The sequence below is a fragment of the Phascolarctos cinereus genome, unplaced genomic scaffold (assembly GCF_003287225.1).
Source record: "Phascolarctos cinereus isolate Bilbo 61053 unplaced genomic scaffold, phaCin_HiC Scaffold_3;HRSCAF=262, whole genome shotgun sequence".
Taxonomy (NCBI): Eukaryota; Metazoa; Chordata; class Mammalia; order Diprotodontia; family Phascolarctidae; genus Phascolarctos; species Phascolarctos cinereus.
In genome coordinates this window covers 21,265,873-21,291,136 of record NW_027555736.1, presented here as the reverse complement: position 1 = coordinate 21,291,136, position 25,264 = coordinate 21,265,873, and the positions used below count along the sequence as shown (strand labels likewise).

Below are 25,264 nucleotides of genomic sequence, written 5' to 3'. Positions count from 1 at the left end.
CATCCGTTATCTCATTTGCCCTTCACAACAACCCTACGTGGTTGGTGCCATCACCATCATCACCGTCATCGCCACCACCATTATCATCGTTATTCTCATTTTACAGATTAGCAAACTGAGGTCCCAGTGACTTGTCCAGAGCCCTGTAGTTACTATCAGTGGTGTGTGATTTATGCCTAGGTCCTCCTGAGTCCCAGGGAAGCACCCATTCCATTCTACCATGTTACTTCTAGGTTAGTGAGTAGCCGATAATCAAGGTCTTCTAACTCCAAAGTCACTGCTCTTTTTCCTATATGATCCCGCACTCCCAAATTCACCTAGTTGAATACCCAGTCTGTATTTGATTTCAAATCCTTACTGCCTCTCAATTCATTTTAACAAGCATTTCTTGAGTACTTAACCATATGACAGCTTGGCACAGTAACTATAAGGCCAGCAGACAAGTCATTAAACTTCATAGCTCCCAGCCTCAGTTTCCCCATCTGTAAAGTGTCAACAATAATACCTGCAGTGGGAAGCACCATGGTTTAGTGGAGGAAGCCTGTGTCTTAGAATCTGGAAGACTTCACTCTGAGATCTACTGGTTGTGTGACTCGGAGAGAGAGCTACTTACCCTCAGTGCTCTGGGCAACTCACTCAGATCTAAGTTGCTGATCAAATGCTGATCTATTTTGGCTGAGGGAATTTCCTCACTGGAAAATCCCTATTGAGTTGGGGTCACAAGGAGAAAAAAGAATAATAACCACCCTTTATATAGCACCTACTATGTGCCAGGCACTATGTTAAGTGCTTTACAAATATTACCATATTGAATCCTTACAACCACGCCGGGAGGTAGGTGCTAGTGTTATTCACATTTTACAGATGAGGAAACTAAGGCAAACAGAGGTTAAATGACTTGCTCAGGGTCACTCAGCTAGTAAGTGTCTGAGGTCGAATTTGATCTCAGGTCTTCCTGACCCCAGGCTGGTGCTCTATCCTCTTTGCCATCTGTGAGTCAAAGGAACTTTTGTCTACTATGAGGAATATAATCCATAGACAGGTAAGTACATTATACTTGGGTGGAAGAGCTATGATTTCACTTGTGTAGAACACTCTAGGTGTGGGGGGCCTTCTCAATCAGTTCAGCTCATGACTAGTCTATGACTGAGTAAATAAACCCTGGGGAGTTGCTTGAGAGAGATTAGATGTCTTGTCCAGCGTCACGCAGCTAATGAAAGTCTGAGGTGGGATTTGACCTCAGGTCTTGCCCGGCCACTCACTCGGCTCTTTAACCAGCACACCATCTACAAAGCATATACAGAATCATTTCCAATGGGAGAGGGTGCTGACAGGGGCACAGAACGGATTCGCTTTGGGGAATCTGAGGGAAAATGATCCATCCATCCATGGTTCTTTTGGCAGGTTGGTTTTACGACTGGACACAGAGCTACGACATCGCGTTCTACTTTAGTGGATTTTGTGTTCTGCTCGGCGGGTTGATTCTGCTGCTTGCTGCCATACCTTGGGGGAACATGTGTCACAAAGACAGCACCAAGCCAGCCCCAAAGCCTTATGTGTACCAAGCTGCGTCTCAAGCGTAGGGGAACACGGGGATGCCTCTTATTGTCATTTTGTGCTCTCTCTAGCAAAGTCCTCAAGAGATTTTGCAAGTGGCTCAAGCAGTCAAGACCCTTTTTCTATCAGACCAATTCCCTGGTGGCTGGCTCTTAGCAGCCATCACCATCCCTCTCCCCTAGCCTCATTTGGCTGTATTTTCTTGCTGCTCATTAAGTGGGGTCTCTTTTGCTATACTGTCACCGTCAAGGTCTTGAAATAGTAGCAAACTTAGATGGCATGAGGAGATGCCTCTCTGCATCAAGGAGTGCCATTTCCCCACCCACTTTGCCAGCCCCATAATGAGATACCCAGAAGGGAAGTCTTCTGCATTTCAAACTGTGAAGCAGCCAGTCTAATGAGATGCGCACAGATGCCACTGGGGTCTTCTGGATCCCCTCTTCTCTTGGTGATGCTAGTTGATTAACCACTTGACATTTTGTTTTAAAAACTGATCAAGAGAAGCAACCCAAATTCACCAGGGAATGAACATTTTTCTGGAAAGGGGCATTCAAAATGGCAGCTGAGCCAGATGACAGTCCCTGTGGGGATACCGTGATATCGTCTTTTTGTTCGTTTGTTTCTTAAGCATCTTGAGTTCATTCAGTGTCCCACTGAACACACACACACACACACACACACACACACACACACACACACAGAGCACAATTCCCTGGTCTCAAGGAGTTTGCAGGGGGCAGGTGAGCTCCCATCATGCTGCTGTCCCTGGGACCTGGTCTCCACTGATTGCTAAACAAAATGTAACCCATTCTCACGAAGTGGCACCCAGTCACAAGATGTTCCACCAAGGAAGGAGCCAGGCGGGAGAGGGGCATTTCTATGTCTTTGTTTCCAGATTGGAAACCATGATTTCGATCATTCCATTAGTGCAAATGGGAGACTTCCGTTAAGTTTGAATAGAGCCCAGTTGCACATTTGCACATCTGCCAGATGAAGCAATTGCTGCTATAGATGTGTCATTCTTCCATGATAACTGTTTACAATGTTTTTCTTCAGATTTGAAGGGAGCCATGGGTGTTGGGGTGAGGGCATTGATTAGGTGGGGAGGGGGAAATGAGAAATTGGTGCTTTGGCCAAGCTAGGCCTAGGAACCCCATCTTAGAAAGAAAGAGACATTTAACAAGTCCACATTGCTCTAAGGTACTTCTCATGGGGAAAGAGTAATTCTCTTGACGTTCAAAAAAGAGAAAAAAGCCTTGAGGAAGTTTCAAAGGGCCACAGATGGCTTCTCAAACAGGGATTACCCTTTCCCTAGTGCCAAAATTCTCTCCTAATTTTTTTTGGAAGTATACGATATGAAATTTTATTTTGTATTTCTCTGTTGTCTTCCTTCTGAGGCATCTAAAGCACTTTACAATCATGAATTGCCTCACAATGTCCCAAGGAAAAAGTAGCCGATGCTCTTGTAGATGGGGAAACTGAGAGATGGGTAGATCCAGGCACTTGCGGGAGGTCACCCTACAGGGCAGTGATGGCTCTGCATAGAATGTTTGGATTCCCCTCCCGTGGTGTCCGGGAATTTCTGTGCCTTGCTCCATGGTTGCCATGAGGTGTCGGCTGGTAAGGACAGATATTAGGAAAGAAACAAAAACTCACCAGTGGGTTTTGTGTTTAAAGCATCGGGTTTTTTTCAAGATGTTCAAGATGCTCATTTCTATAATGAACATCAGTGACAAGCTTGTTTATCTCATATGATATGGACATATTTGACATGAGGGGATTGATTGTCAGGGTGTCTTTTTGCCATGTGTGTCTGTTAATTTTGCTCTGTTCTTGTTTTTCCCACTGTCTAGGAAATGCATTTTAAGCGACAATAAAACATCTATTATTTCAATTTAGGTGGCTTTTCCTGAGTGGTCCCTTTCATTATCCCATTGTTATTAGCATATAAACCAGAGGGGTCAAAATATGAAATTGTAAATCCCATCTCCACTGTCCACTGGTCCAGCAGATACAGTGCTAGGCCTGGAGCCAGGAAGACTCAAGTTAAAATTCTGCCTCAGACACGTATTTGCTGTGTGATCCTGGGCAAGTCATGAACCTTAGCCTGCCTTAGTTTCCTCAACTATAAAATGGGGATAATAATAGCATGTACCTCCAAAATTTATGAGGATCAAATGAAATAATATTTTAAAGTGCTTATCATAGTGTCAGACACGTAGGAGGTACTTAAGAAATGCTTGTTTCTTCCTTCCTTCCTCCCTCCCTCTCTCCCTCTCAGCTCAGTATATCACTTACATGGTATTTTGCAATTCAATTCCATTCAGTACAAAAAAGCATTTCCCCGTACAGAAAGGAAAAGGTCCCTGCCTTCAGGAGCTTACATTCTACCAAAGGAACAAAGCATGTCCACAAATAAGTCTAGGACAAGGAAAATTGAGGAGGGATAGAACCTCTACAACATGGCAAACCTACCAGAGGCTACCAACAATGAGTCTTGAAGGAAGTTAAGTGTATTCTGTAGAATGTAGTCCATGGAAGTAGGAGATAACATTTCTACTTTGGCTGGGATGTAAAAAGCACAAAGCCAATCAATACAAAAGAAGGCTAGAGTGACAGATGGGAGCCAGATTGTGTAGGGCCTTGAAAGCCAGACTGAGGATTTTTCAGGTTATCCTAGGGGCAAGAGGGCACTGAGGGCCTCTGAGCAGAGGAATGACTAGTTACACTCATTTGTGAAGGACGTCTATTTGTCAACTGTGTGGAAAATGGAGTGAAAAGGAGGGGGATCAGAAGCTGGGAGATAAAGTAGGAGGCTTTTGTAATAGATGAAGTAAGAGGGGATGAGAGTCTGAAATGGGAAGGCTATAACAGGAGAGAGAAAGGGACGGATGCAGGTGGTGCTGTGGAGGTAAAAATGGCCCCACTTCATAAACACGAGAGTGGAGCAGGTGACCTTGAGAGGTGGTGAGTCTCCCTCCTTGGAGGCCTGCACAAGTGAAGGCTGGATGACCCCTTATGGAGTGTGTTAGAGAGGAGATTGATAGACTAGGTAGGCACTGAGGTCATTTCCCCCTTCAGAGCTGAAACTCTGATTAGGCAGCAGCCCCTTGGGAAAGCCAATTTGCTTATCAATTTGTGTATTTTATTTAGGCCAGTGGCTTGGCAAGGCATTAACCTGTCACCTGTACAGAATTCCTTCGAGATACATGGGGTGGGTGAAGATTTTTTTTTTCCTGAGTCTGTTTTATCTTACTGAAGGGAATAATTTGTATAGTTTTATTACATCATTATACCAATAGATTATCTCAAAAAGAAGTAAATAGAAGCATTTAGAGCTGTCCAAAAGTGGACTGGTCTTCTCTCTAGGCACTTCCTCTTCTGTCCTCTTTCCAACTGCCTCCACACCATGCCAGAAATCATACCCTAGAGGAACATCTACCCTACTGCCCTGCTCACTTGATTGGAACTTCTTTCCTGGGACACCATTTCAAGAAAGTCCCAGTCATGCTTCACTTCTGGCCTCCCTTCCAGCCATTTCCTCCAACTGCCTGACTGCCCATACCAGAGCCCACATCCCCTCCCCTTCCCAACCTTCTCCCTCCCACCCAGTTCTGGAATCATTATGAAGCATGACAAATTCCATCCTACCACTATTCCTGGAAGGAGTAGACTGACTTACTCCTCTGTGTCTCCTCCTTCCATGTCTTTAACTTTCAGAACCAAAATACCACATGAAAAAGCAATTTGCAAAACTTAAAGGTGTCTATAAATGCTGGCAATGAGCTCCACTTCCCTGCATGCATTGTTTTTTCTAATAGAATGTAAGAGCATTGAGCAACAGAACCACCTTTGTTTTTGTCCTGGTATCCCCAGTGCTTAGTACTGTGCTCAATACATTATAAATCCTTAGTGACTGCTTTCTCATCCCTCCATCCATCCCTCCATCCATCCCTCCATCCATCCATCCATCCATCCATTCATCCCTCCATCCCTCCATCCATCCATCCCTCCATCCATCCCTCCCTCCCTCCCTCCATCCATCCGTCCATCCCTCTATCCATCCATCTATCCATCTATTCATCCATTTACATGGCACGGTCAGGGTTCTAAGGTAATCTAGTATGTCCTTATCCTACTAGCTTCTAAAACAAAAGATAACTCCCAAGCCCTGGCTGCTCTTCTCCCTTAGGAGGTTAGGTTTTGTGTTGCTCGATTTCTTAGAGACATATTCAGTCCCAACTTGCCCCATCTGTACAGTTCCAAGTAGGTTCCCCACAACTTCCAGGGCCCTTCTAAAAAGGAAAAGAAAAATTGTGTTTCTGGGGGAAATTTCAATATGGTGCCTAAAACTGTGCTTCTTTTGGTTTTGTTCTAATGCTGAGAACTTTCTGAGCACAGAAGAGCTGGGAGAGGTAAGCTGGAGGAGTCTTTGGCCTTAGATCATAAAATGGCGGCCACTTGGAGAGCTTTGCAGTTTGTACAATATCATATGCTCATTATTTCTTTTAACCGTCCCAGGAGGTCGGTGTTACAGCCATTATGATCCTGGTTTTCTAATTGAGGAACCTAAGGCCCAAAGGCATCTAGTGACTTCCCAGGGTCACATGGCTAGTGAGCTCTAAGGAAGGCCTCAGTCTTTCTGACTCCAAGGCCAATGCATTACATTAAAGGATTTCAAAGGGGACTAAAAACTATCTAGCCATTTCATTTTAGAGATGAGGACACTTGCGCTTCCTCTCAGACAACCATAGTAACTACTATTTCTCCTAGATGTGGCGGTCGGTAGAACACTGCACCTCAAGACCTGAGTTCAGATATGGCTTCAGATACTTACTAGCTGTGTGACATTGAGCAAGTCACTTAACCCCTGTTTGCCTCCATTTCCTCAACCATAAAACACCGAGGATAATAATAGCACCTACCTGCCAGAGCTGTGAGGATGAAATGAGATCGTATGTGTAAAGTGCTTAGCACAGAGCCTGACAAATACTAGGTGCTTGTTAAATGGCCGCTGCCTTCGCCCTTCCCCTTTTAAACTACCGATCTTTTCATACATTTATTGTCAATACATCGGCCAGGAGTCTTTTGCCTCTTTAGCTGGGATTTCCTGGAATCCTCAGGATCATCATTGGAACCTGAAGGGACAGTAAACATCACCTAGCCTTGCCTCTTGCTTCTTATTTTCCAAGGAAGGAAATGGAGGTGCAGAGCTCTCGGTACAAGGTCACACAGGTGAAAAATGGCAGGGATGGGATTCTAACTGGGGTCCTTTGACTCGAAATCCATAAGCCTTTCCAATGGCTGATTTCAAAGCCTCTCCAGCCATAACCTGTGAAAAGATCACAGATCACAATGTATGCAAGGTGATACAGGGATGTGATTATTTTTTTTCAGGAATCAGATTACTGGATATTTGTACAAGGCACATATGTATATATGTGCGTATATATATATATATATATATATATATATATATATATATATATATATATATACACACACACACACACACACACACACATATATATATATATATAATCTGTATATGAAGTCAAGAGAAGAATTTATTAAAATTTACTCTACACACACACACTATGTGTCAGGCTTTGTGATATATTCTGGGGATACAAAAAAAAAGACAAAACTATTGCCTATCCTCAGGGGCTCCCATTCTACTGAGGGAGACAATATCCCAATGACAAGATATATACAGAGCAGATGGGCAATACTCTGAAAGGGGAAGGCACTAGTGTACATGCGTGTGTTTCCACATGTGTCCATGAGCTCAGTAAATATTTGAATCAACACGAATCATTTTGGGGAAAGCAAACTGGGACTCTGATTGTCCCTAACTAAGATAGCTTATGCAGCTGCCTCCTGAGAGAGTTTCTTTACAGAGTTTTAAATCCTTGGAGATTAGCACCTCAGCACATTTTTCTCAAATTAGTACAGTCATTGAAAAGCCCTTTGCCAAGGCCCCTTTTTCTGCTGCCTTCTCTGAGCCCAAGATCTGGGTCATGAGATGCTAGGAATCTGATTCTGAGTGTCCCAGCTTCTAGGGAAGCAAGTCATTTCCTTGTGGCTTACTTCTGGTTCATTCAGAAGGTGTCCAGAAACTTGGTGGTGAGGGTGAAGTTGGGACTTTTTTAGTCATAGCTACCTAGATGTTTTGTTTTGTTTTAGGCTAGGCAATAGGGTTAAGTGACTTGCCCAGCGTCACACAGCTAGAAAGTGTTTTGTGTCTGAGGCTGGATTTGAACTCAGGTCCTCTTGACTCTGGGGCTGGTGCTCTATCTGCTGCGCCACTTAGCTGTCCCCCTTTTTTTTCCATAGCTACCTAGATGAACAGAGAGGACGCCAGCCCTAGGGATTTAGGCATCCTCACTCCCTGGGATTTGAAACTACATGGGTTTTCAGTCCGTCCCTGCAGCCCCAAAACGACAAAGGGCAGAGCATAGATCAAGAGCTGGAAGTGAATTCAGAAGTCACCTAGTCCTGTTCTTCCTTTAACAGATGAGGAAACTAAGGGCCAAGAAAGGCAGTGACTTCCCCTGGGTCACACAGGTTGTAAATGGCAGAGTTGATATTCTAATTCAGGTCTAGCAAGTTCAAATCCTCCAAGCTCAGAACTGTTCCTACTGTACCACAGTGCCTCTTGGTTTCACCCTCATCAAAATTTCCCAGAGAATTTCAACCTCTCCTTTGCCTCTGTATCACTCTCACTTGTCTGTGTGCCTCTCTACTCGCCCCTCCTTTCTACTTCCTGGTAGGCTGTTAGCTTCTGGAGGACAGGACCTGGGTTGTTTTCATCTTTGTTACAGGTGCATAATAAAGGGTAGCTGAATTTTATTGGATTTCGTGGGGGCTGCTGTAAGTCAAAGGCTGTGTCCTTATATGTAGCAAGTTGTACAGTTCAGGAGCCTAATTATTCTGAATTACGCAGTTGTTCTGTGATAGATATTGAATGGTATTGTGTGATGTGGTAGATAGAGTGCTGGACCTGGAATGTTCCAATCCCATCTGTGATAATATCCGGTGGAATAACCCTGAGCAAGTCATTCCACTCCTCTGAGCCTCAGTTTCCCCAATTGTCAAGTGAGGGAGCTAGGCTAGATAACCTCCAAGGTCCTTTCCAGCTCTAACTCTATAATCCTATGATGATACCATCAGTGTAGGGAGTTCCCACGTGGACAAAATCCTAACATGTGAGATAACTGTAACAAGAGTCATTACTGGTCGACATGCCCCGTCATGGACTTGGTAGACGCAAAGGGGTCTAAGCCAACTTACTCGTCTGCTAAGCCAAGAACATGCACAGGCCCTTCTCAGGCTCAGCCTCTCTGAGCCTCAGTTTCCCCACCTGCACAAAATGGTGATAATACTAGTGCCTAGCTCACAGGGTTGTTGTAAGTATCAAGTGCAATAATACATGCATAACATGCATCTAATATAATGTACGTTACATTATATATGCTCTTTGCAAACCTCATAGTTGATGTGGACGTATTGTTGTTATCAATATCAATCTCAGTTTCTCCAGCAGCCCACCTTTCCAACTCAGCCAGAGCCCCTCCCTTTTAGCCACTGAGTACCTTGAATCAGCTGTTGCTGTTTTCTCTCTCCACCAAAGCCCCTTAGGAATGTATCCCTCAGAGATGCCAGCCTGTCCTGATGGAAGAGACTCTTCCCTTCTCTCCCCTCTCTGTTTGTCTACATCCATGATGAGAAAACGGGGACGCAGTCTCCAAGGACACTTCACTTGCTCCCAGTGGAAACTAGATCCCAGTTACCATATGGGGCCAGGTTCCTGGAGCCCAGTGAGGTCTGACTTCCCTGATGGGGAAGCTCTGTTCTGCTTGGAGCTCTGATCTATGCTGGTGAATTGTTTTGATGGTTTAGTCCCTACATGCTGACAAGGTCTATCCAGTGAGAGCTGACCATTGAGGACGATGTTGTGGAGAAAGACCGAAGAGGAAAATGGCTTCATTCACTTCTGATGCAGGACCCTGAGAAGCCAGGCCAAGGGGCCCCAAAAATCCGAGAGGAGAAAGTTTGCTGCTCACTGAGTCAAGGTGCGGGCGGCTCAGCGGATAGAGTGCTGGATGTGGGGCCAAGAAGAACTGAGTTCAAATCCTGTCTCAGATATTTACTACCTGTGTGACCCTGAGGAAGTAATTTCACTTCTGCGTGCCTCTGTTTCCTCATCTGTAAAATGGGGGTAATAGTACTTGCCTCACAAGGTTATTATGAGGGTGTAATAAGAGAATATTTGCAAGGCATTTTGCAAACCTTAAAATGCTATATATAAATGGTAACTATCATTATTATTAATAAGAGCATGTTAGGGCTTGCAGGAGCCATTGATGTCATCAAATACAACCCTCCTACTTCTTCAGAAGTCTAGAGGAGGGCAGTGACTTGTCTAGGGTCACGTCAGCAGTCAGCAGCTGATCTGGATAAGAACCCAGATCCCCTTTGACCTCTCCACTAAGTGCCCTTCCCGGTTCACTTGAGCCTTACTTGAGTTCCTACTGCCTCATGGGAATGAACCAGCTGTGACTAGTTGAGGTCATCTGATGTCCCTGTAGAGGCCTGAGGGATGGTCCCTTGGACAGGGACACCTCACCTTCTTCTAAACAGGTTTGGGAGGACAGACAGGCTGGGTTAAGGCAGAAGTCACCCTGAGTTAAAGTCAGAGTTCTTGCCTCTCCCTCCCTCATCTGGTCAATAGTGGGAAGGAGACACGCTTCCCACCTGGTGGGATGTAGAGGTGGGGTATGGGGAATTTGAAAAGAGTCCTGGTCAAGACAGAATGTAATTCCACTGTAAGTTGTCTGAGTAAACTATGTATTTACAGAGGCCAGTAAAAACATTGAGGAAATTTCTGATTTGACTCATGAATCTGATGTTATACAGAATTGAATTGTAAATACCAGCCTGGCATTTGTTAGAGGACATGGAGGAGAAGCAGAATTATGTAGCAGAAAGAACATTGGACTTAGTGTCAAGAAACGTGGGTTTGAATCCCAGCTCTGATACATCTTACTTATGTGACCTTGGGTAAGTCACTTACTACAACCTCTCTGGGCAGCCATTTCCTCATCTATCTAAGGATGAGGCTGGGCTAAATTGTCTCTCTCATCCTTTTCGGCTCTAGGTTCAGTGATTCTATGCCAATCCAGCAGTCAGAGCCAGAGGGCTTGTGAGAATAATTCATTAAGGAGACCATAGCAAGAAGATTCAACTTACAGAATTTCAGAGTTGGAAGGAATCCCAGAAGTTGCCTGGTATAAGCCATACTTGATGGGAATCTCTGTCCTCTCCCCAACAGGTGGTCATCCAGTGTTTGCTACAACATCTCCAATGGAGAAAGAATGAGAAAAGCAGAAAATGAGTGGTCTTAGCATTACTGGGTTTCAAGCTATGTTCTAAAGGGCTACTGGGATGTTTTTGGTACATGGAAAACCCTTTCTTTGCTCTTTGACCTCCTTGGAGCAAATGTCTAGCAGTGGTATTGCCAGAGTGAAGGGTATGAACAGTTTAGTCATTGCTAAGCATTTATCCCAAGCAAGTTAAAAACAAAAGGAAAATGGCTGCAGACACACCTCTTGTTTTAGCAAACATTCTGAAGAAAAGTGGGCGTTCCGTTGACTGGGAGATGGCTATGTTGGCTGTGGCACATGAAGGTGATGGAACGTTCTCATGCCAAAAGAAACAATAGATATGAAGAATTCAGAGTCACTTGGGAGCATTTATATGAACTAATACTGAAGCAAATATGCAGAACCAAGGGAGCAACAGACAGTAATTTGAGCTATAACATAAAGGAAAACAAACCTTGGACCATGTCACATGTAATGAGCAACCTTGACTCCCGTTGAGCAAAAATAAAAACTCTATCTCCCTCTCTCTCTATATATATATTTCTCTCTCTCTGTCTCTGTCTGTCTCTCTCTCTCTGTCTCTCTGTGGAAAAGGGCTGGGGTAAAAATGCAGATTGGAGAAGATGCTTTTGCTATACTCAGGGTGTCTATTTTGCTTAACTTGACTTTTTTGTTGAAAGGGAAGTTCTTGGTGCGATACTGGGAAGTGATGGCAATATGAAATAAATCCCCAAAAGCTATAAATAATACATTTTTAAAAATCATCCACTGCCATGGAACTCACTACCTACCTTGTTGGGACTGTAAGTGATGCTGAGAAATATTGTGGGCTTTTTGAAACTGTGGGTTGTCTTACATTAATTTTTGCAGATTGTAGTGTGTCCTTTGGCTTTCTTTTTCTTTAGTAAAACATTTGTGTAACAGGGACACATTTGAAGGAAGGGACTACGTTTTTTGAGACTCTGGTCCTCAAGGATGGTATTGACTTAAATTATAAGGACTTCAGTTCCTGTCGGACTCTATGCCTAAAGCATGGGATAATTGTGTCAGGGGAAGGCAGAGACTTTGGAAAAGAAAGAGAAATCTACATGGTGGTCTTAGTAGTGACTGGTGCAAAAAGAAGACTAGCAGCTGGAGAATGTGTTGCACCTCTGGCAAGGTCAGGCCAAGTGAAGGAGAGAGACAGAAAGAGAGACAGAGACATAGAGGAGAGAGAGAGAGAGAGAGAGAGAGAGAGAGAGAGAGAGAGAGAGAGAGAGAGAGAGAGAGAGAGAGAGAGAGAGCTGCTGTAGGGAGGGACTCAATTCTGAGCACATATGACACAAGGAAAGCTTCTCTACTTTGTTTCAGCCACAGAACAGACACCAGCCCTTCACATATCAGAGGAGAAAGTTTCTTCCATGACTTGCAGCGTGTGCTGAAGGTGTTTTCTATGCCTTTGTTAATTGTTTTAGTCCCAGTTGAATGTTCTAATTTTTCAACACCTGTTCCTTGTCTGGTCTCCCATCCTGGTCCAATCTGAGTTTAAATGACCTTGGAAGGTTTGAGGTGAGCTAGGATAGGGGCTCAAGCCAAACCAAGGGCACTTATCATCCAATGTGTCATGTGCTAAGCCCAGTAATCCAAGTGAGCCCAGGGTTGATGCATGTGAGGGCTACCTTCTCAAATGAGGACTTATTGCCAGCCTTTGGGACTTGTCAGTGGAGAGATGTTTTCTGGACTGTTAGTGGAGGGTGGGGACAGGTAAGATAACTCTGTTTCTCTCTACCAACTCCATTCCTGAATGCAATTGAGCAGTTCTGAGACACAGCGGCCTCAGCCACAACAGTGTATGATCTCAGGGAGGGTTGGATTTGATGGTCTCTAACATCCCTTCCAGAGAGTTCAGTCTATGATCCTCTGACTTAGGTCTGTTGGCTTCACTGCCTATGTTCCAGCAGAGACAATAGATCTGGAGATGAAAAAGACCTTAGACACCATCAAATCATAGCTCTGGAACTGGAAGGGATCTCAGAGCTTGTCTAGTCTGACCCTCTCCTTTTGCAGAGGAGCATCCTGACCCCCAGAGAAGGGAGCTGACTAAAGTCGAACAGGGAGCCAGTGGCAGAGCTGCTGTTTGAACTCAGGTCCTCTGGATTCCAATCCAGGGTCCTTTCTATCCCACCACCAAAAACTAAGGCTTAGGTTTCCCATCCCCAGCTTTGTTATGAAATGATACTAAAATTGAGATCAACTCTTTCTCTTCTTCCCTCAAATCACTGTAGGCATGGTGGAATGGATGGAGCTGGCTTTGGAATTGGGAAGCCCTGGATTCAAGTCTTGCCCATGATGCATGCTTGCTGTGATCCATCCTGCAGGTAAGTGACTCTTCTAAGACTATAAGCTTCAGAAAAGTTTCTGATCTTCATTGAAGGACAGAATTTCCTCATCTGGGAGTTCCCTATATCAGTGACATCACAGGTCTGGTCCTTATCCCCTCAAAGCCCTTCAACTGTGTTGGGCTGGTCTCAGAGCCAAGTTCATGCCCACATGACGTGTCTCGACTACTTTGTCATTTGTTAGACCCTCCCAGTTCTGGAGGTGGAAAAGTACAAAAAAGATTCTTCATGCTTTGGGTTATACAGTTTTGTTCTACGTAACCCATACATCTTCCTATTTCACCTGCCCTCCCCCTTCTCATCTCCCAGGCCTCAGGAACACTTCCAGGTAGTGATCTTTCCCATGTAGCCATGAGAGTGCTGCAATTTTCTGTTACAGCCCCAGTGCAGGCAATGCTGTCAAGCATGGTGCCATTGGGCTCTTTGTCAGGTACACAAGGAAGCTGGGATTCAAACGCAGTCTTCAGAGAAGGTAAGTGTAGTCTGGAACACACTCAGGCAGTTGGAGTGAAAAAGGACATCAATCAGTGTCCAAAAATAAAGTGTAATGTCCTGAACTGCAATCTTTGCTGAGTTTTTGTTGGTTTTTGCAATGATGGAGAATGGAAAAGAGGCCTATTTGCGCTCCATATAAAGAACTGTTTCCCTACAATAAGAGTTTAAAAACATAATGGTCTTCTCCAGAGGTGGCCACTTCCCCATCACTGGAGGTCTTCAATTTTGTAGAGGGATGGTTGTTCACATACAGCTTGGGCTCAAGAATCAATTAAGTCCCTTCTAACTCCAAGATTCTGTGATTCTGAAAGGACTAGTCACTCGGGCTCTACTGGCTTTGTTTTCAAGAATCCAGGGGCCATGATTAGATATCAGAGCAATACATTGCTGGAGGGAGTCATGGGAAGATTGAAATGATTGGAAACAGTCCTGTGAGTTGTTGCAAGAGGGGATGGCAGAATGGAATTGGTTGGATCAGGACTGGTTTTGACGTTCACTGAATGGAGGAGATAGGGACTCCTGGAGTTAGTGGGATCTTTGAAGGCCACCTGGCTGTGCTCCCTTATTGCCCATATTTTGTAGGGAACTAAGGATCAAACAGGGCAAGCTCATCCTACAAAACTATTTGTTGTATCAAAATGTATCCTTCCCTCCCCACCCCGTAGAATTCAAGCTGCTTGAGGGCAGAGATGATCTTAGTTTTGTCTTCCTAACCCTAGCACTTAGCACAATGCTTTGTACGAGGGGTACATAGTAAATGCTTATTGAATTAAATCGAGCCCTGTGAATGAAGACCCAGGGTTGAAAGAAATCTCAATGATATACTTCCAATCTTCTCATCAGGGACCTGAATACAAGCCGGATCATTTGACAGCAGTATTCACATTGAGAGCCAGGGACAGATTGATCGTAGCTATTGGCTGCAAAGGACAGAGCTAGGATTTGGATACAGGTTCTCTGACCCCAAATCCAGCCATTAGAATTCTAGAGTTGGAGTCAGGAAGACTCGGTTTCAAATGTGCCTGTAGATACTTACTGAACTTTTGGGGGCATCAGTTTCCTCATTTGTAAAATGGGAGGGTTGGACTGGATGGCCCCTTTCTCCTGGATTCTCTATGAATTCATGGTAGGGTGTGTTGCAGACTCTAGAACAGTGCTTTGTACCAATTGTACAACCGTATCACCTTAGTCAATACCCCTTTCTAAAAGCTACTTAAGACTGACTGACTAAATCAATTCTTAACTCATAATATTGGATTGAGAAGTGTACTGGTGTGGGCTCAAGCCAAAGGCATCAGTGAACTGCCCTTCAGCTCCTCATAGGTACCCCTAGGACCCTAAAAGGGGCATGTCGCCTTTCTCAGGATCCCCTGAACTCATGTAGGCTACATGACCATCCACTTTCCATTAACTGTGATGAAATATGTTCCTTGGGCCAAGATGATAGGTCTAGGACTGTAAGACGCTTCAGAGGGCATATAGTGCCCCCCTCTTATTTTTCGTATGAAGAAACTGAGGCCAGAAGAGAATGTGACTTAAGGTCATACAGGTAGTGTCAGAGACTGTAGTATTTTTGTGGCTCAAGCTTCCTCTAAATAGAAATCACTCAAGCAATTACTGAGTCTAAAAACTACGTTGTACTTCTCCAACCGCGAATTTAATTGTTAATTATCTCACGTATTGCTTGGAATTGCAGGGGGTTATTATTGGGCTGTCTGGATTTTCAGGCTTCATTTATTCCTGTGACTTTGGTTTTTTTTTATCCCCAGCCCCCCACACAGTGCTTGCCACTGTGCGTCGTGATTAGTAAATGTTTACCAATCGATGGATACACTCGTAGGATAGACTGTGTAGCTCTCTGCACCTGTAATGCCTGCATCTGGACTGAGGAGTAGGGGAGAAAATCTTTTTTTTTCCCCTTTTCAACAGAAGCAAGAGAAGAATTGGTTGTGTGTAGAGGCCACATAGATGAGCAGCTTTGACTTTTTATGCTTTTAATTTTTTTTTTCAGCAGCACTGAGGAAGCTGAGTTTTCTTTGTCACTTTTCAATCAAGGGAACTGTCCAACACCAGGGGGCAGTGGCTCTATGCGGCTGAAGAAGCATTTCCAGGGCTGCAGCACCACCTGGTGGCCAAATGTAGAAGTTCAGAAATTACACCCATCCGTTTTGCTCTCATTTCATCAAAGACCAGTGGCAAGACAACGGTCAAGGGACCGTCTACGGCCCAGGATGCGGTGGATGACCTTGGTATCTTTGATGCCTGACAAGCTCTAAGCACTCCGCAGCACCTGCTTTGGCCCCCTTCATTGAACAAATCGTTCTCATCTGCCCATTCTGCTGGGGGACGGCTTCACGTGCTTGGGGCAGACATCCCCCTAACTCACCAAGGGATTTGAGGCCTGTGGGCTGCCATCAGCCTGGTTTAGCCGGTCTGCGGAGACAGTTTTGCTGGCGTGTGGCCACTGTGCATGTTACGTCTTCTTGGAGCCCCAGGGGAGAGCTGGTGGCAGGTGGACGCCAGAGGCGGATGAGCAGCCCTGCAAAGGGCTCGGCAGCCCTCACACCGGAAGTGCTGGTGCTCCCTGAACACCCCATATGCCCCTGCATATAATTAATGAGTCTGAAGGGTCCTCTGGCTTCTCCAATCTTCTCCAGCCTAAGTGAAAATCAGATTTGATCCTGAACTTCCTCCTGCTTCCCGAATTGCTTGCTATGGAATCAGGCCATTTAGCCAATCAAATTCTGACAACCAGACAGCAGTGCCAAAAATGTGAATGCAGCTGCTCCTGCTGTTACTTACATTCAGTTATGTCCAGATATCCTCAGACGGCTTGGCCTAATGACGGTCCTGGCTTCTTTGCCATTTACTGTAGGGGCTGAGCTAATGTTCTCCTCTGGTCACTATTTTGCAGCTCCATTTTTCAGGCAGATTAAACATTTGCTGGGGTCCTGGTAGATGAGAAGCCCTGATCTACTCCAAATCCTTTCATTTCACAGGTCAGGGAATTGAGTCTGGGTTATCCCCTACTTAAATATAGATACTGACGGGTGGGAGAATACAGAAATTCAGCAACTCCCAGAGATTTTACTTCTACAGTAAGATTTCTTCTAGCCATCCTTGCAATTCTGGGGGTTTAGTGTGAGGGGAGGGGGACTTTGATCCTTTCTGCTTCCCAGGGAGATCCAGTATCTGGGGCATAACCCAGATCTTATTTTCATACCTACAGCTAGATTAGAGGTCCATTGGCTTTTAAACCAAGAAGGTCAGTCATTTAAGTCATGTCCAACTCTTCATGACACATTTGGGGTTTCTACCTCTAACAATGATGAAATAAGTTACAGTGAGTGAATAACTTAATTCAGCAACCCTCTAAGACTCTAAGTAGTAGATGGATTACATGGGGCAGGAGCTGACAGATTCACATAGACCTGGCTTATGACCTTCACCAGAGGGGAATTGTGAAGACTGACAAAGGAATAATGAAGAAGGATGTTTGGGCATGATGAAGAGCTCATAAGTAGTATCAATAATCATAGGAGATAGCCCTATTATTGTTTGCATGAGAAACATGTTTGGAAAAGGGGATGGGGCTCTGTAGTTTAGCCAGATGACATCACTCTTCTTTAGCCTGTGCAATAAAAGCCTGGAAGTAAAAAAATTTAGTAGGTGTCCAAAACTTCTCAAGGGAAGTCCAAAGATCCCAACTACCTTTTTTTAAATAAAAGATCCACATCTTAGAGTTTAATTATTTATTCTAACAAGAGCAAAGTTTAAGAAAATGTTCCCAGTAATGATAATTGCAATCAGCAAGGCCACGTGGATTATGTAGTTTTCATTTCAGGTTAATGATTTCTCAAATCTCAGCTTCTCTTAACAGAGATGAGTTGAGGGAAAGTATCAAAATCTGAAATACTCTCCACATGTCACAGTTTTCAATCCCTGCTTGGTACAATCATTGTGTGTGTGTGTGTGTGTGTGTGTGTGTGTGTGTGTGTGTGTGTGTTGGGGGGGTGTTAGAACAGCCCGAGGGTCCCATTTACCATTGATCCTACTTCTTTCCATATTTCCTAAAGACATCCTACTCCCTCCCATCTCAAGCTTTGATACAGAAGGGTATGCCCACTGCTTCCTACAAAGCTCATGAGGAATCATCCAGGTAAGAAAAGGGTGGTGATATACCCCGGGTGGGGCAGATAGGGCTTTACTCCACTTTGAGAGTGGGTAGATTTTGCAGAGTTTGTGTTCCTTCAGGAGGTAAGTACAACAGAATACACCTATTTCCCCTTCAGGTTCTAGGAGTGTGCCTGAGAGGTTGGGGAGGTCTCTTCTCTGATGCCATCAGTCTGAGCCCCCATTTCAAGTGTGTTCCTCTTACTGTCATTGACCAGTGTTCCAGTTCCATTTGACCAATTAACCTGAATTAGCTGTTACAAAGGGATATTTGCTTAAAAGACATAGGGAGAGCAAAAGTTCAAAGATTTCTTCCAACACCTTAGGGCCATACTCTCTCCATGTTGTTGTTTGTCCATCATTTTCCAAGAGGACCAGTGACATCAGGGGGTGATGTCTTGATTCATGCATGAATTGGACTTAAGTGAGGCAGAGCTGCACAAAGTCACCAGCCTTGCTCTCTCTTCCAAAGTCATCGAAGTCTAGTGACAGGACAAAAGCCAAGACAACTGCCTTCAACTGCCTTCATGGCCATTGGAACAAATTGTTCTCATCCTCCCGTTCCGCTGGGGGAAGTCTTCACAGCCTTAGAGTAGACATGCCCCTGACTCACTGATGAGTTTGTGGTCTGTTGGTTACCCTCAACCTGGTTTAGCCCATCTACTGAGACAGTTTTGCCAGGGTGTGGCCATTGTTCTTGCCACAGCTTCTTAGAGCCACAAGTGAGAGTTGAGTGCCAGACAGACACCAAAAGTGGATGAGCAGTCCTGCAAGCCCTCACACCAGAGATGCTAGTCCTCCTGCCACCCCACACACTCTGCCCATACTTTGTCTGTGAGGAGAGAGCACAGTTTTTATGTAGCATTGATCCCACTAAGGCAAAGTCTAAATGAGGATGCTGGCTAAAGCCTTGTATCAGCTACTGCTAGGCTGGGTCCCTGAGGAATCTCCTCACTCCTCTGGGCCTCAACACTAAAACAACATGCTGCAAACATTGGCTCTGACTCCACTCTCAGACCTCCCAATGGCTCACTCTTCTGACCTTCTGAAATTCATAAGGTTATAGCCTCCAATCTCCTTCACCCCAAAACTAAAGAACAAATGTCAGGCAAATAACCCAGGTTTGTATTTATGGGTCATTTGTTGGCCTCTGATAGGGAGGACCTGAGTCCTCTCCACTTTCAGCATTATCTCTCTTCTCTCACCAGAACATCCCCAGGCAGGAAGACCTCTCACCAAGTAGGGAGAGGTTCTGGGTTCTGAACGCCCTCCAGCGGCAGCTATGCAGCCCAGCAATAAGGTTCCCGTTCACGTGGCTAGCAGGCTGGAACCAGATATGGAATGTCTGCACACGTTCCGAAGTTATGTGACCTTTGCAGCAGCCAAGTGCTATGTGTAGGCTCATAAGGACTGGTCTCATTGGCCAGTCTCCTCCTTTGTTGATTACAATTAACCAGAATTTGGTTCCCTTTTAGTGTGTTATCCATTTACATGAGAGGTGGATAGATTTAGAATTGGAAATCCCCTTATTTTGCATGTGAAGAAACTCAAGCTGAAATGTAAACTCATTGACTTGCCCATGATTCTACAAGGAGTAAGCAGCAGAGCCAGGCCCTCTGTGTATAGCATCCTTCTGGTTCTTCCTAATTCACTCTCCATTAGTTCCTGAAAGTCTTCCCAAGTTTCTCTGGATCCCTCATATTCATTGTTTGTTTGTTTTTCTGGCTTAATAATATTAAATTACACCCATAGACCACAATTTGTTGTATTTCCCAATCAATGGGCCACTACATCATTTACTGGTTTTTGCTATAGTAAAAAAAAAAAGTTTGCTATGAATATTTTAGTGTATGTATATGATATATAAAATCTATGTATATACATATATAAATATACAAATATACTTTCATATCTGTCTATCTATCTATCTATGCCAAGATATTCAAAGAAATATAGGAGAGAAAGAGAGAGGGGGCAGGGTGTCTATATATGATTGGAATATATATGTGTGTGTGTGTGTATGTATGTATGTATGTATTTACATACATAGAGAGAAAGACTAATTAGAAAATTATTGCAATAGTCCAATAGTCTGAGCCAGTGTGTGTGTGTGTGTGTGTATGTATGTATGTATTTACATACATAGAGAGAAAGACTAATTAGAAAATTATTGCAATAGTCCAATAGTCTGAGCCAGGGTGGCAACCATTTAAGTGGAGAAAAGAGGACATGAACAAGAAATGTTGTGAAGGTAGAAACCACAACACTTGGCACCACTTTATATTTGTGGACCCAGTGGGAGTGACACTAAAGTTGTGAGAGGATTGTAGGGGCCTCAGAAGTAATTGGGAAGTTGGAAAGAAAGTTTGGGGAGAGGGAAGAAGACAATGAGTTCTGTTTTAGACATGTTAGGTTTGAGATGCTTACAGGACATTCAGTTTCAATGTCCAAACAGTAATAGGAGAGATAGGACTGGAGGTCAGGAGAGATGTAGTGGCTGGATCTCTAGGTTCCTTCCACCTCTGAAATTCTCTAATTCTCTGGAGCTCAGGATATTCTCCTGAAGGCATGACAGGACCCTCAACCACCAAAGAGAGACCTGAGAAGTTCACTGCCCTATATTTACCTCTGGAAGTAAGTACCAGAGGAAAGTGAGTAACACATTTCAGGAAGATTTTTCAATAGAAGTTGAAAAGAAAGTTTTCTGGTTAACCAGAAGACTGAATTTCCTAGAGCATTCTGGGTAAGCCAGGCTTTCCTGTATGTATACAATATACTCACATATTTACGCATTCTTTGTGCTTGGCTTATAGTTTCCTTGTTGTAGATGTCCCTTGATGAGGATACTCTTTGCAATTTAGAGTCTTTGTGGGCAGTTTGAGGCACTAAAATATGAAATAACTTGTCCAGGGTCACATAATAGTATGTATTAGAGACAAAATTTGAACCCCAATCTTTCCAGTTCTAGGACTGGTTCTCTTTCCTCTACACCATGAACTTCTGGTCACACGCATACAAACAGAGCAAAATGTAGATGTTTAAAGTGATGTGTATATGGGCATATATTTGGCACAAAAACATACTTTACTCTTGAGGCAGGGATGGTTTTGTTTTTTTTCTTTCTATCCTTACCACCTAGCAAAGGCCATGTCCATTGTGGGGTCCTGATAAATAGTCGTCAAATTAAATTAGGATGGAGGTTTATAGGGATGGGAAGAAGGGACCAATTTCCACTCAGCTGTTACCCATCCCTCACTCAAACACTAGACTCTACAAATTCCTGAATCCAACATGGGGCCATCCCAACCATCTTGTGCCTTCTTTTTTGGTGCAAGGACAAATAATCACATACATGTCAGTGAATAATATATCTTAGCCTCGTTTTTGTAGGAAGCTACATTTCTTTTCCTAGAAGAGTGCTATCTAATGTGAGGGCTTTCCCAGGAGTTCTGAACCAGTAAAAAATGTCAGGCCTTAACAATAAGTGAGAATATGGGGAGGCCAACTCCCCCAGTGCTCATTACTTGGCTTATTCATCCTCTCCACTTCTCCCCAACCCACTCCAATGATTTGTGTAGTGCAAAATTTGGCAGATGAAGGAAGGACTTCTAAAGTTTTCCAAAGTTAATTTTTACTGTGACCTATACTGGGAGTGATTATTAATGGGATCAAGACCTTTCTAGGGGATGCAACAAGTGAAATCGGAGAGGAAGTAGATTACCAGATTAGTTACATCAAAGTCCTGGACTCGTTTGGCCACAAGATTTTCTCCTTTTGTGAGAGGCACGCCCCCTGCCTTGATGGACCCTCTTGCCTCTGCAAAGGAAGCGGGGAAAGCATCTTACAATGCTTCTTGTGGGCCAAACTTAGGCTTTAGAGTTTCCTGGCTTCAGTTTTGATTGTTCTGCTATTGTTTTTCTTTCCATTTGCATTGTTACGGTCATGAAGTATATTGGTTTCCTGGCTCAGCTGACTTTACTTTGCATCAGTTCAGGTAAGTCTTCCTATTCTTCTCTGTTTTCATCACATTTGTCATTTCTTACGGCACTATCATATTCTATTCTATCCATTTATGTTTGTTTTTGCCATTCCTCACTTGATCTACTTTATTTCCACTTCTTTGCTACCACAAAAAAATGCTGCTATAAATATGTTGGCATATTTGGGGCCTATCTTTTTGTCAGTGACCTCTTTGGGGTATAGGAATCTATGGGTCAAAAATATGGATTAAACACAGCTAGTGAGTGTTATGCGTCTGAGGCCAGGTTTGAACTCAGGTCCTCCTGACTCCAGGGCCGGTGCTCTATCCACTGCGCCACCTGGCTGCTCCTTCTCAGCAGTTTTTGTCAAATAGTGAGTTTTTTGTCCCCAAAGTCTGGATCTTTGGGTTTATCAAATACTAGATTACTATGGCCATTTGCTACAGTGTATTGTTTACTTAATCTATTCCATGGATCCTCCACTTTATTTCTTAGCAAGTGCCATATTGTTTTGATGATTATCACTTTATAATACAGTTTGTGATCTAGCATGGCTAGGTCACCTTCCTTCACATTTCATTGATTTTCTTCCTTCCTTCCTTCCTTCCTTCCTTCCTTCCTTCCTTCCTTCCTTCCTTCCTTCCTTCCTTCCTTCTTCCTTCCTTCTCCTTCCTTCCTTCTCCTCCCTCCCTTCTTTCCTCCCTCCCTTCCTTCCTTCCTTCCTTCCTTCCTTCCTTCCTTCCTTCCTTCCTTCCTTCCTTCCTTCCTGTGCCAGGTACTGTGCTGGGGATACAAAGAAAGGCAAAAACAAAGCAAAACAAAAAAACCCCAATCCATATTCTTGAGGAGCTCACAATCCAATGGGGAGACAACATGAAACAAATGTAAAAACAAGAGATATTCATAATAAACTGGGAGAAATCTCAGAGGAAGGCACTAGAATTAAGGAGGACTAGGAAAAGCTTTTTTTTTTTTTTGCAGAAGGGATTTTAACTGACACCTGAAGGAAACCAGGGAAGCCAGGAGGTAGAGATGAGGAAGAGCTGCATTCCAGGCATTGGGAGCAGCCAGAGAAAATGCTCTGAGCCAAGAAATGGAATGCCATGTGTGAGGAAATTGATTTTAAGTGTGTCGTTTGCAACAATCTGGTGTGTGTGTGTGTGTGTGTGTGTGTGTTCACTCTACCTAGATGAGAGGGAAAATGGAGCCATGTGACTTTGACCCCTGATGGGTCCTATACATTCATCTGCAGCATTTAGAGGGCTCATCCTGAGATGATAATTATTTTTTAAAATGAGAATATTTTGAGTGTTGTGTCAAGCTGAGACAACTGTCAATGTAAGGACCCCTTAAGGATCAGACAGTATAGAACAAACATAGGTAAGAGAGAATTGAAGGCCAACAAAGACACAAATGACTGTGGGCCCAGATAAATTATATCTCAGGATACTGAAAAAAAAATTAAAGGTAACAGGGGAGCTAATGTCAGTAATCTATGAGGAGCTGCCCGACCAGCAGAGATGTTGAGCTACATTCAAAACTGGGTTATAGGTGGAATACAGAAACTATAGATTTGTGGACAAGATATGAAAAACTCCCCTTGTGTGTTGTCTTTACCCACTAGGATGTAAGCTTATGGAGGACAGGGACTGCCTTTATTTTTGCTGGTATTTGTATTCCTAACACTTAGCATAATGCTTGGAATATTTTTTGTTTCAGCCATGTACAACTCTTCATGACCCCATTTAGAGTTTTCTTGACAAAGATACTGGAGTGGTTTGCCATTCTCCAGCTCATTTTACAGATAAGGAAACTGAGGCAAACAGGGTTAAGTGATTTGCCCAGGGTTGCACAGCTAGTAAGTGTCTGAAGCCAGATTTGAATTCAGGAAGATGATTTTCCTGACTCCAGGTTCTGCGTTCTAGTTCTAGATACTATGGCACCACCTGACTGCCCAGCATAGTGAAAGACTAAACAGACTCCATGTTTTATGCTAGAGGCAAGAGGAAGTCTACTAAAGAGGCTTAAGCAAGGTCAGACATCCCTTAAGCATCTCAGTTAACAGCAGCATGAAGGCTGGCAGCTAGTAGACCAACTAGGAAGTTGTTGTGAGCCTACAGATGAGGAAGGCTGAAGACTCTTAGAGAGAGAAGAATGGAGGCCCCAGAGCCTCTGACCCTATACACAAGGTGCAGAGGATAGGTGATAATCCTATAAAGGAGACTCAGACAGGGAAGGCAAGCAATCTGGGAAGAACTCAGGAAAGAGAGCTTAGCACTGATACCTGTGTAGAACTGGGTGGTACAGCAGCTACAGCAATGGGCAAAGAATCAGGGATGGATCTGAGTTCAAATCCTAACTCACTAGTTATGTGACCCACTCCATGCCTTAGTTTCATCCTCTGTAAAATGAAAGGGATGAGGGCAGCTAAGTAGCACAAGGAATAGAGCACTGGCCCTGGAGTCAAGAAGACCTGAATTCAAATCTGTCCTCAGCCACCTACTAGCTGTGTGACCCTGGGCAAGTCACTTAAACCTGACTGCCTCAAAAAAATAAAGAATAAAATGAAAAGGATGGACTTAATGGCTTCTAAGCTCCCTTCTGATTCTAGCTCTATGATCCTATGAAGATAGTGAGATGGAGGAGTTGTTGAATAAATGACCTAACAGCCTTCTTCCAACTCTGAGTCCTAGAGCACAGACAGATGAACTTGGGAAAGTTACTCAGCACGCTGGAGTCCCATGGCTTTAGCAGCAACCATGAAAAGCCTGCCTGGATAAGGTCTATGGTTAAGGGAATGTAAACATCTGGTCCTTTTTTCATTTCCCAGCTCCTTGGAATGATCATGGCAGTTGGCTTGAGTTTAGGAGGGGTGGGGAATGGGAAAAAGCCTGCTCCCTGAGAATATCTGGCCATGCCCCTGGTCTAATACATTTGGCTATGTTTTGGTGAGCCCCAACTGAGGCCAGAAATGCACTCTGGGCTCCTAATAAACAGACCCATGCAGTCCCTTCTTGGGAGCTCTTTGAAGTCATTGCAAACAAATAGATGCCTGAGAGTTTAAGACTACAGATGGTGTTTGGGAAGGAGGACCCCATTAGTCCCCTGCAGTGATCTCTGTCAGATTCATGGGTTTGCACTAATGACTTCCAACCTTTTGCTGTATGAGGATTCTTTTTTCATTGCGTGAAAAATTCCATGACCTCCCCTAACTGATATTAGGAGTATTTTAAATTTCCATTGATTGAATAAGTATGGGACAAAAACTGCTATGAATTGGGTAATATTTTAAATG

General features: G+C 43.9%; 1 protein-coding gene across 5 annotated transcripts in view; it reads left to right on the top strand.

Annotated features, from left to right (window-relative positions):
- SLC16A9 (solute carrier family 16 member 9) overlaps positions 1-17,556 on the top strand; it is a 60,063-nt gene extending 42,507 nt beyond the window's left edge. For 2 of the 5 annotated variants that reach the window (XM_020998178.2, XM_020998177.2), the window contains one exon: positions 1,405-3,455. In XM_020998178.2, the coding sequence (XP_020853837.1) occupies positions 1,405-1,583 (179 nt within the window). In that variant the 3' untranslated portion in view covers positions 1,584-3,455. Of the gene's footprint in view, positions 1-1,404; positions 3,456-13,207; positions 13,301-13,700; positions 13,794-15,827 lie in introns of those variants that run through there. The other 3 variants (XR_013485147.1, XM_020998180.2, XM_020998179.2) reach the window with 3 other exon arrangements.
- Positions 17,557-25,264: the final 7,708 nt, after the last annotated feature.